The 15,565-nt window shown below is 42.3% G+C and overlaps 1 protein-coding gene across 3 annotated transcripts in view; it reads left to right on the plus strand.

The window, feature by feature from the left end:
• INPP5J (inositol polyphosphate-5-phosphatase J) overlaps positions 1–15,565 on the plus strand; it is a 27,116-nt gene extending 11,551 nt beyond the window's left edge. The window contains exons 3-13 of one of the 3 annotated variants that reach the window (XM_018555520.1): positions 1,627–1,734; positions 1,816–1,924; positions 2,878–2,994; positions 4,392–4,567; positions 9,963–10,074; positions 11,401–11,510; positions 11,607–11,805; positions 13,098–13,235; positions 13,315–13,401; positions 13,548–13,652; positions 14,828–15,565. In XM_018555520.1, the coding sequence (XP_018411022.1) occupies positions 1,627–1,734; positions 1,816–1,924; positions 2,878–2,994; positions 4,392–4,567; positions 9,963–10,074; positions 11,401–11,510; positions 11,607–11,805; positions 13,098–13,235; positions 13,315–13,401; positions 13,548–13,652; positions 14,828–15,313 (1,747 nt within the window). In that variant the 3' untranslated portion in view covers positions 15,314–15,565. Of the gene's footprint in view, positions 1–1,622; positions 1,735–1,815; positions 1,925–2,877; positions 2,995–4,391; positions 4,568–9,962; positions 10,075–11,400; positions 11,511–11,606; positions 11,806–13,097; positions 13,236–13,314; positions 13,402–13,547; positions 13,653–14,827 lie in introns of all 3 variants that reach the window. The other 2 variants (XM_018555517.1, XM_018555519.1) reach the window with 2 other exon arrangements.

Raw genomic sequence — 15,565 nt, forward strand, 5'->3', positions numbered from 1 at the left:
TATAACACCTGAGATCTATTTCTTGACATAAATGTCAAACCATAAATTAAATAGAGAGTTAAATGTAAAACCAGAGAGTTGAAGTTTAACTCACTGCTACACAGCAACTCAAACCAATAAACACAACCAATCAGGGCATTGCTAATGCAGTTAACTAAAGTGCATTAAAAGGAACCTACACACAGGGCTGGGAAGTGGGACTACAGCTTCGGATCACATGATTCTTTTCTTTACAACCCCTTTGGCATGGAGTTCAAGAGATGGGGTCAGGATCACCTTGGCACAGGAGGATAAGATGAATGTGGCATTTAAGTGGTTACGGTTAGCTCTTAGGTTAAAATATATGTAAACCCGTGCACTAACAGCTCATATAATCTTTAATGTGTTATTATCAAAATCGCATAGTAAAAGTTTTTAAAAGTTGTTTTAAATCTTTTTTAAATCTGCAGCTTCCAGTGGACAGGCACTTCCTGGATACAACATTCTATACCTGTCTCCCTCCCAATTGTTCTCCTGCATTGTCACCCTGTCACATACTTTTGCCGTGGAGACTACAAGTGACATGTAGATGCACATTGCACAGGCTTGATCCACTGTTGTCACCTTCAGGAAGCCAGCCCTGAGAAATGACATGCAGCAATTACTGTGGTCCACCTGTGAAGTCAGAAAGTGGTTGCAAAGAGGCTGGAAGAGGCATTTGCTTGTAAACTCATTCTGTTGGCTAGAATATGCATCTATTATTAGTCACTAGAATCAATTTACTTGCAAAAGTGCCTGTTACATGCGTTTACACATAAACTATGCACGTAAGCTGCCCTCCGAACACAGGTTTGGGGCATTTAAAAAAAAAATTCAAATATTTCTATATTTTTATTTGCAGTTTTGGGTAACAAGAGACAATAATAAGCCGGGAGTAATGCAGGTGTGTCAAGAAACAATGGCACTGAAAAAGGACATATCACAATAGGACAACATACAGAAGTAGGGGTTGATTGTATATCTTTCATTGTCGATAGGTTCAACATAACTGCCAATAGGATTGTGGAAGTGATAGAGCAGGGTGTAACAGGCCAGTGTATGAAAGTTCAAGGTCCCTATCTTAGTCGCACTACCAATGAGGTGAGCAAAAGGCATATGAAAGTGTGACCATGGGAGTATAAGATTTGGACCCATGTTGCAGCACCCCTTGGTGAGGAGGAAGGATGCAGAGCTTGATATGTGAGGTTGCAAAGTAGGGAAGCTAAATAGGAAATAGAAGAAGAGGGTAGAAGACGAAGAGGTTGGTGGGGGGAATAAGAGCTAAGGGAGTAATCATTTAAAAGTAAAGGTTTGAGTAGCATAGAATAGAGAGCGGAGCCACAGGGACTTTATACATGAAGGTCAACCATTGCCACATGGGGGCCCAGGTGAACTGCTCACTTACACAGTTGGGCCTTTTTTTTTTTCATGCCCTTGAATGCTGTTCTAAAATACAGATCTAAATGCTACAGTGGATAGCAGTCAGGACTATTTGTGGTGGTTATACCCTTGCCAGACATTGGTAGGAAAGGCCTGCAAAATGTGACTGTGTGTGTCAAGCACTCTGTCCAGTCTGGTGATTACCTTGTCTGCTGTCTGCTTTCTTAGGGTATATGTTATTACATGGAACGTTGGATGTGCTGTGCCACCTACAGACCTCACCTCCTTGCTCTGCCTTAATGCCGGCGATGGCAAGACTGACATGTTTATTATTGGGTAAGACAAATGAATATGGCAGCGTACAAATAAAATATAATTGGTGCCTTACATAACCCATCCTTTATTGTCTTTTCATAGGTTACAAGAGGTCAACTCCATGATCAATAAGCGTCTGAAGGATGCTCTCTTTTCAGATCAATGGAGCGAGGTGTTTATGGATGTGCTGAGTCCATTCAGCTATGTGCTGGTGAGAGCCAGGCCAAGCTAGTGTGTATCACAATCTATCGCCAGCTTTCTGTTTACATTTCTGTGGTATCTTGCTTACTGGGCATGCAGGTCACCCTCTGCGTCTATGGATTTACTTCACCACAAATTGATTTGTTGGATTCCATATAGATTTTCTCCTCTCCTGCTGAAGATTATTCCACACTCTTATAAATTGTTTAGATAGATCCTTGCTTACTTTCATTCCCCACACGTGGTACATATATCATATTATTCCATTGTTGCATTAGATGGCATGCGGAACATTTATATTTAAAAACAATACCTAGATCTTATTTTATATATTTTTTTAATATGAAATCTCTTTAAAGAACTGTAAAAAAAAATATGGAGGATGTCAATGCTTAACTCTACTTCTTAAGATGCCGCTTAGCGTTGCCTTCAGTACTTTCTGAGACACTAAACTGAATTGCATATCAAATCTAATTTTCTACTCCACATGCTTGTTCTGGATCAGTGGCTCAGAAAAATCTTCACGTCAAAGACAGCCAGGCAACTAGCATGTTCAGAAGGAGGTTAGCAATGGCAGCCACCATATTTCTCTAAGTACGTTTCCTTTCAATGTAGTCATTGGCTCTTGAGAGGCCAACTCCACACATAGGTAATGTTTCCGTTTTGATAGTTGTGACACTGATAGGTTGCATAATATACATTAGACAAATAACTGCATATTGCATGTGCTAGAGAATGGCTTATGGTTCTCTAGACATCTTGGTACTGAAGTCTCCAAGACTTTAATATTAATAATATAATAATTGAATATTTTATTTTCATGAATACAAAACTGAATGACATTGTCTTTTTATTTCTGCCTTGAGTTCAATTTTAAGGAAAGAGTTTGACTTAATTTTACTCATAAATTGCTAAGCTGTCATTGGTCTTGCCAAATCTTGTCGATACTCTTATGTTTCTTAGGTCAGCTCGGTTAGGATGCAAGGTTGCCTATTGTTGGTGTTTGCCAAGTATTATCACCTTCCCTTCCTGCGTGATGTACAGACTGACTGCACTAGAACTGGTCTTGGAGGATATTGGGTAAGCACAACAACTATATTAATAGACATTAAGGCTTTTCTATAAGAATGTACAAACATTACTTCACTTTGTATTAGCATATCAATTCATTTATCCAGTCAAACCCCAGCTTTGTTTTAAAGTGTATTTCCACTTTTGTAGCCGAATTGGGATAACACCTACTTTATATTTGTTATATGTTCCCATTCACATAGTATAACTTAAAAAAATTAAAATTAAAATTTGCTGTTTATGTTTTAACTTGCTGAGAAATCTTACTGCGCTTTCCCCTTCTGTGTAATGTTAAAGAGGGGCTGGGGAGTTATGGTTACCTTAATTAATCCTTGACTGTACTGTTTCAGGGGATCTTCATTATCAGTTGTAAACTAGGTGTGTAGGACTGTGTCATAACAAAAGTTTAAAGAACTCAAGACTTGTTCATGATCTTTGAAAAAAGAAAAAAAACTATCCCTAAATATGCCCCCTAAATGCATATATTGCAAGCTATTCTAAGCAATAGAAGCAGCCTAAAGAGTCCTATGTATAAACCTGCTCTAAAGAAACAACTAGACATATTTTTCAAAATTACAGGAGGGAGATAGAAGGGAGAACGTGCAGGAGCCACATCATTGCACCTACAAACTACTGATTGTGGTTGCAGTGCTTTACTGGCTCCATTGTCAAAAAATAATAAATGCCCATTTTTTCTTTTATGATGAAGATTGTATTTATTTATTTTTATATAAGTGGAATTTCCTTTTAAGTTCATAAATGCCGGAGATGCTGCATTTCGTATAGCAGACTATGTGTAATTTGAGATTTCTATGCTGTGTCTGAAAGAGGAAATGACCCAGCTGGCAGTTAGAGAATATTATAGATGGCTGCATTTTAATTCGGAATAGTAATTTTAATACCATTACAATAGAGAATGGCTTACATGGCGGTTATATAAACCATATACATTTCCATAAAAACAAGTGTGACCTACTGTATGTTTTTCTGCACAAGAACGTAGGTCACTGCCAAGGTACACAGAAAACAATTGTCTTCTAGGCGTCCTGTTTACAGCAGTGGCGTAACAACCGGGGGGGCAGCAGGGGCGCGGGCCTATGCGGCTATTTTTCTGCAATGCTCTGGAGCTTATCTGAAGTCACCATCGGTCACCGCCAGGCAACTCAGCTGTGGTGCATTCATTTTATTAAAGTGTCATTTTGTGACACTTCAGCAATGTTTAAAAAAAAAAAACAGGAAAAATTTAAACAGTGTGATGAGCTGAAACAGTTCATAGAACCACCCCCTGCCGCTGCTACACTAGGCTGCTTAGGGAAACACTGCTTTAAAATTATAAGGAACACTTTAATTAATCACAATTTTTGCTGTAAAAGTTATAGCCAGATTCTTCTCTGTCTGTTTTTTAGGGTAACAAAGGCGGAGTCAGCATTCGATTGTCCTTGTTTGGTCACATGGTGTGTTTCCTGAACTGCCATTTGCCAGCTCACATGGAGAATTCAGACCAGCGTGTGGATAATTTTGAGAGCATTCTTCAGCTTCAGCAGTTCCAGGGGCCCTTGGCTAATGGTGTGCTGGACCATGAGTATGTTCCTTCCCTGAGACCTACTGATAACAATATCATATTTACTCTTCTTGATAACGTTTTCACATTTCACTATTGTTTAGTAGGATTTATAAAGCCTGAAAAAAAGGATCTAAGGAATCCTGAAATCGTTCATCTTTAACAAGTTAAAGTGACACTAAACTCAGGAGTTAAATCTTAAAATACATTCAAGTTATTTAACTATTGACAAAAATGTATGTTATTTGTGTATCACTCGGCTGTAGATCCTCCAATCATCTCTGAATTGGTGCTGACACTGTCCTTCCTTCTGAAGGGTGGCTACTTTTGTTACTTATGGTCCCTGTATGTGTTGTAAAGTAGTCACCGCTCCAAGCTCACTCCTGTGATGAACTATAATTTCAATACAAATTAGTAAACTAAATGTGAGACATCACGGGGGTGCGCTTGGAGCAGTGGCTACTTTGCAACTGTGGACTGTGAAGGACAGTGTCAGCACCAATTCAGAGATGATTTGAGGATCTGCAGCTGAGTGATACACAAATAAAATACATTTTTGTTAGTAGTTAGGGTACTTGAATGTATTTTTAAGATTTAACTACTGAGTTTAGTGTTACTTTAAGTAAGCAAAAATAAGGTAACAATTAACCACTTGAGTCCCAGCCGACCTTTAAAAAAGGCACTGATATAGCTGCTATTCATCCCCATGCCATTTAAAATGGTCCCTGGTCTCAGTGGCTTCTGGGGGCCCTGACTAGCGCATAGGCAGGGAACAGGTAGAAGCAAATGTAAACAATGCTTCTGATTCTATTGAGATCGGGAGGATAGTAAAGTCATGAACAATGTCACAGCACTTCCTCTAAATAAGGACACTGGGACAAAGCTGTTATAGCTCTGTCCAGTGTTTCCCTGTAGCAACAGATCACTGCTATACTGATCTATTGCTGGCTGATTGCAGCCAGCAATAGATCACTATTAGAAATTATCAACTGATGCACAGCTGCCTGTGGGGTCTGGTTTTGGTCTCCACTGATCAGTTCCTGACCCCCCCTCCCCCCATCAATAAAAATAGAAAATGTTATAAAAAAATGTTTTTAAATAAAAAAAAGGGTAGAAAAAGAAATGCAGTATATACATAGCACATTCATGTAATCTGTGCACTCTTACTCAACACAAGTCCTTCCAATGCAAGCTTCTTTGATGGCATCAGTTCTTACATACATGAAAAGTGACATACTATACATCAGATCAAACAGTGTGTTTTGTTTGTAGGTATAGATCTGCGCAGACTGAATCATCATTGTCCAATCAGAGAACAGCTTGTATTCATTGAGAAAAATACTCTGAATTGCCACTATACTCAGCAAGCGACTCTCTGTGTTTTAGCAGCACAGGGAGGTCGCTTTAATAAACATCATTAAAACTGCAGTTCTGCTTTAAACCTGACAAAAATATGTCTAAAACATTAGTGCAGACTGCAAAACCTAAAAGCTATAACTTGTGGAACCAAGACATTGCTGAAAAAACCCAACACTCTGAGACTCAAGTGGTTAAACTCCAATCTTTCTGCATTAATCAATGACTAACACAGTACAATACTCTACTATTAGTAAGATTTCTATAGACACTAGATCAATCTCTGGGTTCATTTTGTCATCATTTGAATCATACAAAATTAACAGAAATCAGTGCTGTGGTGCATAATGATAAGGTCTTACTGCTCACACATTTCTTAAATATCCTGGGCCAAGCTTTAGTATCTTGCTAGTCGGCCCTGCAGGCACTCAAAATACCTGAACAATCTGATTGGATGCAGGCATTGTTCAGGTATTTTGAGAGCCAGAGGGGCCGACTAGCAAGATACTGAAGCTTGGCCCAGTGGGAGATTCCTCCAGCCAAACAGTTTAGCATAGATGGAGGAATCTGTTGCACTTTTTCCATCTGACCATAGAAAATCTGCACATAATCTATAGGTGTATAGCCAGCTTAAGACTTCTGCAATCTCCTGCAGACGGAAGGCACTGTATAATACAATGACAGCTGACACTGCCCCTAGCTTTTGGCAGGCCGTTTGCAAGTAATCGCACAGGCTGCCATTACCTGTGGACGACCGCAGCTGGATGAAGACTGTTTGCATCCAGGTGCGATCATCTGCAGCTAATCACAGCCTGTGCGATTATTGTGAACACCCTGAGAACAGTGATGAGCTCGGACGTGTTCGCAAGCGCCCCTTGCCGAGCCCGCCAGGAAGCCGTCAGCGCGCAGGGCCAATCACAGGCACTGAGCCATTTTCCGATCTCTGCAGCTGTGGACCGGAACATGTCTCAGTGCCTGTAATTGGCCCTGAGCGCTGACGGCTTCCTGGCGGGCTCGGCACGAGGTGCTTGCGAACACGCCCGAGCTCATCACTACCTGAGAACAGCTACAGGCAGTGCCAGCCATCATTGGATTTTAGAGCACCCTCTGCCCGCAATAGATTGCATAGCTCTCAAGGAGGAATTTGTGAGACTCGTGCGATAGGCCCACTTCACAGGTGTGAATGGGACCTAAAGTACAACTGCACCTTTGCTCTCAAAATCAGGTAAGCTTGCCTCCAAATCCTGTAACAAAGAAAAAAAGGGGGGGACACAGCACTCTCATGAAAGTGTGGGGTGTATGTGAGTGTGGTAGGTATGGAGTGCTGCTCTGAAAACAGGAGGAGAACCTGTGGAAGTAGTGATGGAGAATTAGGAGCGCAACTCCAATGGTATGAATGGAGTTGAGACAGCCAGTCTCTGTGCAATTCAAATTCAGGGTTAAAATCAGGGTTAAAACAAATGAGGAACTTACTTGTATGTCCCGGGGTCTGGACGCGGGGCGGCCCCGATGGAGGATCTGGCGGTTCTAGGAGCGGTATGTGGTGCTGGATTGTAGTGACCACCAGAAATGGTTCTGGTAGGGGAGGAGGGAAGGAGTAAGGGTGGAGCAGGCCGGGTCCGGACGTGGCTGCTGCTAGCTGTAGTGTCAGACGTGCTGGTGAGGCTGGGGGTCGGATTGAGGCCGTGGACGAATGTGAACAGGGGGCTGTGTGTGCCAGGAGTCTGGTGGTGGAGCTGTGGGGGTTGTCAGGCGCTTGTCGGAGGCTGTGTGATTGGTGCGCCTCCAGTCTGTGTAGCGGCGATATCGGAGGTGGTGGAGTTAGCCGGGAAAGGACGTGCACGGGGCAGTGGTCAATCCAAAGTGGTGGGTGATGGAGGAGCGACGCGTTTCGAGGAAGTCCTCTTTCTCAAGCTCAAACGGAGAGGTGAGTACGTCCTTTGCACGTCCTTTCCCGGCTACCTGCTGCTCCACCACCTCCGATAGCGCCACTACACAGACTGGAGGTGCACCAATCACACAGCCTCCAACAAGCGCCTGACAAACCCCACAGCTCCACCACCAGACTCCTGGCACACACAGCCCCCCTGTTCACATTCCACTCCTAGAACCGCCAGATCCTCCATCTGGGCCGCCCTGCGTCCAGACCCCGGGACATACAAGTAAGTTCCTAATTTGTTTTAACCCTGAATTTGAATTTGAATTGCACAGAGACGGGCTGTCTCAGCACCATTCATACCATTGCAGTTGCGCTCCTAATTCTGCATCACCATCCAAATCCTGTAAGATTACCTCTTACCTTTCCTCTATTTCTTGCAGTCCTTTCAGGACTGTTCTGGGATCACCAAGTGCCTTATCACTTCAAATTTCCTCTTGTATCATCTGCAGATACAGGGCTCTGTCCACACAAAGCTGTATAAAAGAATATCACCAACTTCTCTTTAGGTGTTCATGGTCCCTGAACTTGCTCACATTTTGCTGACATGGATTAGCAGGGAGCATGCATATTTAATGGGAGATCCGTTCATGTAGGTGTACTTATTCTTTTAATCTATACCGTTTGGTCCAGATGCCGGATGTAAAACATTAAATATAGCTTATGTATATTTACTCCTGCTCTGTATAACACTTTGTTGTCTCCATATTTCTTTTATATGAAGCAATGAAATGTAATGTGTCATACTGCTTTGTGCTATCAATTCTGCAGAATTAGAAATGTTACATGACATCACAGCCTGAGCAGATGTTGCAGAGAAGATGGTCTTGTTTTTGCATGCAAATCAGCAGGGCTAGAGCAGGTTAGGGAAATAAGCTAAGTAAAGTGGAAATTACTCTGAGACCAGTATTATAATCCGATTCAAATGTATTCAAACATTCACCCTTGTACCCTCTGGAAGGAGAGCTGCAAACTGATCTGTTCATGTGGAACTTCAGTCAGACAGTTACAGTATATACACAGTTCAAATACAAAACAAACTGTTTTACGTACTAAAATATGTGTCATTCTGTTCAGCTCTTTTTGTGATCCACACAACTTGCTGCATTACATAAAGCGGAATGGTGACCCCAGTTTTTTTTATCAGTCTACCCTGTCAATTTGGAGTATGAAAGCAGTCAATGGCATTTTCAAAGCATTAGAATCTACTTAAAGTGAACCTAAGCTGTCCTAAAACATTTTAAGGTAATAACAGTGGTGTAGTACAACTACTTGTAGTGCTTGCATGTACCTGTGTGAGTCTTCAGATTGAGCCCTGTATCCAGTGGAGCCTCATAGATCTCCTGCTGCACATGAGGCTAGCAATTTGTTTTTCTTGTACAGCCCCGTGGACTCCCCATCCATGCTAAACAGTGTGGATAGTAGAATTTCCTTTGCCGGGTATTGTATTCTGACAGCAGCTCATCCACCACTGTCAAAATACCCAAACTGTGGCCTCAGCTGATTGGCTGCAGTTACTGTGCGGCTGAGAATTTTCAGACCAGCTCCTTCAACAACAATTGATTGAAAACTCTACATTTGTTGAACAGAGGGGTGCTGACAGGGTCACACACTGCTTGGATTTCAGTTGAGTCAGCAGGACTTGGGCAAAATTTGAGCAGTCTATGGCCAGCTTAAGATTTCAACATTGGTCAAGTCAAAATAAAGCTTTGCCTCCCCCAGCATTAAAGCCCACCGGTGACAATCAACTGTCAAATGGAAGGGTCTCTATTGCCCTCTCAACTTCTGGCAATTGACATTTCATTGAAAGGGAGTGAGACTAGACTTGATCTTCACTCAGTCCAGACTACATGTACAACCTGTGTCCTAGCATACATGGTTGCTCCATGAGGACACATGGACTGATTTGAAAACAAAAAGAGGTGTCTGCACTTCAGTACTTGGTCACTATAGACATTTTAGGCCAGATTAGTTTCACTTTAAGGATTTTAATTTGTATTGGACATGGTGAATAGTGTGTATAATGCTAAGGATAATGCTTCTGCATTGGCACATATGTAGTGCCTTACATGTCTGTCTGTTGGATTGTTATTTCTGTTAATGTGGATTGGTATTTTCTTTCAGTTTGGTGTTCTGGTTTGGAGACCTGAATTTCCGAATTGACGATCTAGACTTGCATTTCGTAAAGTCTGCCATTCAAGGCAACAAACTTTCTTTGCTCTGGGAAAAGGATCAGGTGAGATGACATGTTGACACTTCAATACAGTTTATGCCCTGTGCTAAATGCTATTCAAGTCAAAAGGGAATCTGCTGCCAAGGTAGCAGTTGAAAATGTTGCACATAAAACCAAACAGATAAAATACCTATATGTGAATTGTATTACCTGCTAGAGCCTTGGTTCTCAACTGGTGGGTCATGACCCTGTGTTCAGCGGGTCACCACGTGCCTTCCACTTTTCTAGGTGTGAGGCTTCTCAGCCGCCTCCTAGCGCAGCACTGTCAGTTCTCGCTCCAAGCAGCCATTCATATGTTGCTCGGCGCCGAGTGTCAGCTTGAGGTGGAGTGGGCTGGAGCTATGGCCGCGACAAAGCTCCATCCATACATGCATTGTTTACAGCTTCCTCGCATGTCCTGTAGGTGCCTGAACCGGAGTGACGTCATGTTCTGGCTCCCGGCATATCTACAGGGCGAGCAAGGGAGCTGTACAAGCATTGCACATATGGATGGATGTTTTTTTTTGGGAGTGTGTATGGTTGTGTGTACCTGTCAGTGTTTTTGAGGGCCCGTTCACACTGGTTTAGTGCGTTAATCGAACAGTCCTATGTGTGCTCAGCACTGTACCATTCATTCACACCTACTACGTGTTCTGGTGTGGGAGGTGCCTCGTGTTGCCATTCATTTGCAAGGCACCCCAAACACACCTCCGGCCCACAGTTCAATCACCTGCACCGCAACATGTGTTACCACAATGCTGTGTGTTCTATTGAAGTACGACTTGGGTCGCAACGTAATGACCAAGGACAAATGTGGGTCCTGAGGTTACACAGGTTGAGAACCACTGTGCTAGAGGATTTGTAATTCTGTTCATTCAAACACTCCTGTTAGATCACACAGTCAGGTTCTTCAAACCATGTGACCTCCCTGCAGACTATATTTCAGCTGAACAATTGAGTCTGGTCCCGGAACTGCTCTTGTCTTTGATTAGATTTCTTATCACTTTCCGCCCTCTTGGTGACACTAGGACAAGAAATGAGAGGGTGTAAGTGTCACTGGGAAAGGAAGACACAGAGAGCCTGACAGCAGTAAAAAACAAACAGGGGTTCTAATCCATCCCAAATCTATAAAATAAACTTTTGGGCTGGACATACACTTTAATGGCTTTGCCATGGGTCTGCATCAAACATAGTTACAGCTCTGACAGTGCCTATAAAAAACATAGCCTACTTATTTTTATAGCTCCCATATATCTCCTTACATCCTGAAAAATCTAAATGTATTACACAGTGTTTCTTTTAAATACACTAAGGTCATTAATGATGTGTTACTGTTTATTTTCTTTACAGCTAAACATGGCTAAATGCTATGAGCCAGTGCTCTCAGGATTTATGGAAGGGCCTCTAACCTTTCCTCCCACCTACAAGTATGATGTGGGGACCAATACATATGACACTAGGTAAGATGGTGGTGGTAGAACATGTCAGTGTATCTTTTAGAGATCATGTGACTCTGAGTAATCTTTAATATATTGCTATGCATATTTCCACCTCAGCTCTAAAAAGAGAAAGCCTGCATGGACTGATCGCATCTTATGGAAAATGAAAAATCCCCTCTCCAAGAATGCTTCAGGGAAGGCAGACATGAGCAGCTCTACCTCTGAAGAACTTTCTATGACGCTTCTGAGCTATGGGTGCCATATGCATTATACAGAGAGTGACCACAAGCCAGTATCTGCTATATTCTCTCTGAAGGTGCTTTTTGTTTTACTAGACCTTCTAAATTAGGGTTACTTCAGTGTACTAGTGTATTATATTTGTACCTTGTGAGTGGCTGTATAGAGGGGTAAAGCTAATAACAGAAACTATTTAATGAAAATACTTGTCTATTGACCATTCTTCATTGTCATAAGTAGAATCAAAATAAAGATGGCCATACACCGTTAGAATTTTGCATTTGAAAGTGCCGTCTTCATTCATTCATTTTCATTTGAAAGCCCCTAAAAATTTCATCCAGGCCGGCTGCTTGAATTGAATTTTTCCCAAACAAAATTCACATTCACGGTCAGAATTTAATTAGTTCAGATAAAAAAAACTAGAAACATTTCTATCCTGCTCCTTCAATTTCCCTTATCACTATGGCAACGAATGTCGATAGACCCCACTAACCATTAAAAAAAGAACAAACGTACATGGTGTATGGTCAGCTAAAATGAGAACTAAAGGCAAACCTTTTTTGGCTTTAGTTCTTTTTTGGATCCCAGGAATATATTTACTAATGTAGTCTGTGACCCAAGGTCAGCAGAGAGAAAGCTACTGCACGCTATATACTGCCGGCGCAGAGCTGCAATGCAGCCCAGAGGTACGCCAACATTATTGTCCGCGTCCGCCCGGCTGCCTGATTGACAGCTTGCTCTGCCTCTCTAGAGTCAGTGCTAGCTGTGCTCACCCCTCCCTTGTCTGTCCCTCCAATGAGTGCTGGATGAATAGAGAGAGGGGAGGTGGGAATCCCTGGTGTGGAGTGGTGACTGACAGTTCAGCGGTGAGTGGCATTCAGCTCTCGGTATAGAGCCGGCTCTTGACAGCTGCAGTGTCCCACCCCGGCTCTAAGTATTGTGAAGAGGATATTTTAATCTCCCAGTACTTCTCCTTTAACACTAGCTAATAGCCAAGTGACATACAGGGAAATGTCGGGAGCAAACATTTTAAGTTCTTTAATGAGTTTTAATTTATTTTAGATAACTTACCCAAAGAATTGGAAGAATTACAGATAGCAAATCAGAAAAGCGTATATACATTACCAGTTCTTAAGTTTTAGCCATCTGTCAAACTACATTATATTGCAGAATTATAGTAAGTGAGATTGTGTATGCAGAAATAGCAGGGATTAATAAAGCAACTGGGTTAATCAAGAGTTTTTGATGGAATGGTAAGGTAATTGACATGAAATTAATGAGCTTAACAAGTGTAATTATGCTGTTTAACAAAAGACACTGGAGAAACTTAGATAATGTATTATTTATAAACATGTTTGTATTTATTTAAAGTTTCCTACTTGTCTCGCTGCACCACTGGTGCATATTTGGGTACATGATGAATGGCTACAGCCTGCAGATGCCCTTGTGACCTATCGGTGGTCTTCTGTATACCTGAAGAGTTCCTGGGACTGGATTGGACTATATAAGGTAAGACATGTTGGAAGGTTTTCATGCTGTCACTACTTCTTCATCTCTGTTACTACACTCCATGCTGTGTTATCTGCAGGTTGGATTCCGACATCATAAAGATTATGTGTCCTATGTGTGGGTGAAGGCAGATGATGATGGCGATGGAGGGAGACAGCAGTACCAGGTTTTAAGCTAATTTCATATATTTTATATACCTGAGCTATGGATGAGATATCCACCAGTACTGTACACAGTCATATACAAGTACAAAGGACACATATTGCATCTTGTGTGGCATAGGTGAATATATTTATATTTGTTTTATCCTAGGTAATATTCAGTGAAGAATCTCTTCCCAAAGGCACGGGCGAATATCTGCTTGGCTATTACAGCAACATTATGAGCACCTTGATTGGGGTTACTGAGCCCTTCCAGGTAAGTACCTACCCTTTACTCTGAACAGTATAGTCTCTTTTCTGCACATATTTTGAGTTATTATAGCAATGTTTAACTTAATGCCCAACTGCTGGATTTATCTGTTTTTTATTTTAGATTGGGCCAGCTTTGTTACATGTAATTATGCATATGGAGGATCACCAGGGATGCTAAAATTCACTGAAGTAGTCTGTGCTACTTAAAGTCAGTGCTGCTGGAACAACAAGTCATTTGCACGCAGAACACAGGGTGTCACTTGCTCCCGTACCTCGACCATTCAGCAAAGGTCTTCTCTGACTGGACGAGGTGGTAATTGTGACATGCTCCTCCCCACCTGGTCAAATCAGAGAACTCCTTGTGTAGGGAAAAAAATACATGACCTTTGAATGACGGTGCTATGGGAGCAAGCGACTCCCTCTGTTCAGTGTACAGATGGCTAGTCGCTCCAGCAGCCCCTGAAGCAGGACAGCCCTGGATGTCGTGAAATTCAACATGAAACATGAATTTCAGCATCCCCAGTGGCCCTTCAGATGTGACACATGGATAATGTAACCAAGATGGCCCAATGTAAGTTTAAAAAATAGATAATTGCTGAAGTTCAGCTTCAAACAGACTCTATCACCTTGCCTATGCAGGGCAAAGTGACAGTGCCTCTGCAAAGGTCATCCCTTATAAATGCTGTCTTACAACTCCTTGCTCCTCCATAGCCGGTGCTGAAGTCAGCTGTGTGAGGGACCAAGGAGAGTGATGTCATTGCTGCCCTGGTCATGTATCCGTTCTTGGGCAAAGTAAATGACTGCTAGGCTCGGGCAACTTCACAGATCAGCAAGTCACATGCTCCCCCATACCTGTGAAAGTGTCAGGTAATTCTTGCTGGATGTGGAAGAGCAAGGGAGTGTAGATAAGGTGAGTATAAGGGGGTCAGAGGATGCTCTTTGCAGAGAAACTGTTACTTTGCCTTGCATGAATAAAGTGACATTGTCTCTTTACAGTAATTTTGATGTGACTTGCACATTTTACATGCTTGATCTTTCTTAAATTGTTACTATACTAAATGTAGATACCTTTAGGTCTGACATGAGATGCAGGGATGTTTGTTATCTTGTGCACAAATACATGTGAAATTCCTGCACTAGTAAAGCCCTGTGTATTTGTTTTTCTCACTCTCTGCCCAGATCTGTCTGCCAGGCTCTGAAGAAAACTCGACCTCTGACAGCTCTGACTCCAGTTCAGAGGATGACAATAGCACTCATGTCTTACTCCGACCCAAATCCCGAAGCCCCAGCCCTGCCAATGCTCGTTCCCCACGGAGCAGGAGTCCGGCTCTTTCACGTCTGCATGACCTTGTAATTCCTAGTACCTCCCGACAGAAGAGCCGCAGTCCATCTCCACGCAGAGCTAAGAGCCCCAAACAAGAGCGGCCTCAAAGGCCTAGATCTAGGGATACAACCCGGGAATCCATAGGTAAAAAAATCCACAGCCCTCAGGGGCCCCTTTCCGCTGCTGTGCCCACCGTAAGACCAGAAGCTGTGGGACAAGGCTTCAATCCGCAAGGGACAAAGCCAGTCTCCCCTACAGGAAATGACAGCTGGCCAACCTCTGCTGCCCCACAGCCCAAAGACTCACACAATCAAACTCAAAGCCAACAGAAAGCAAAGTAGAGAAGTCATTTGCACTTGATTAAAAATGTGTAATTTATCTGGCCATTAGACAGCAGAGCAGAAAAATGTTTAGAGCATATTGTAGTATATGTGGTGTCACTATGATATATAAAATCAAAGCTGTGCTAATGTCCTAGAATTCTCCAAGTCACCACTAGGTGTCAGTATAGGTCTACAAACCAGATGAGTAAAACAGTCATGCTTTATCATGGATGTGACTGTTCCAGCCAATAAACTGGGTCCTATTTAATC

The sequence above is a fragment of the Nanorana parkeri genome, unplaced genomic scaffold, assembly GCF_000935625.1.
Source record: "Nanorana parkeri isolate BGI_ZX_2015 unplaced genomic scaffold, ASM93562v1 scaffold199, whole genome shotgun sequence".
NCBI classification, from domain to species: Eukaryota; Metazoa; Chordata; class Amphibia; order Anura; family Dicroglossidae; genus Nanorana; species Nanorana parkeri.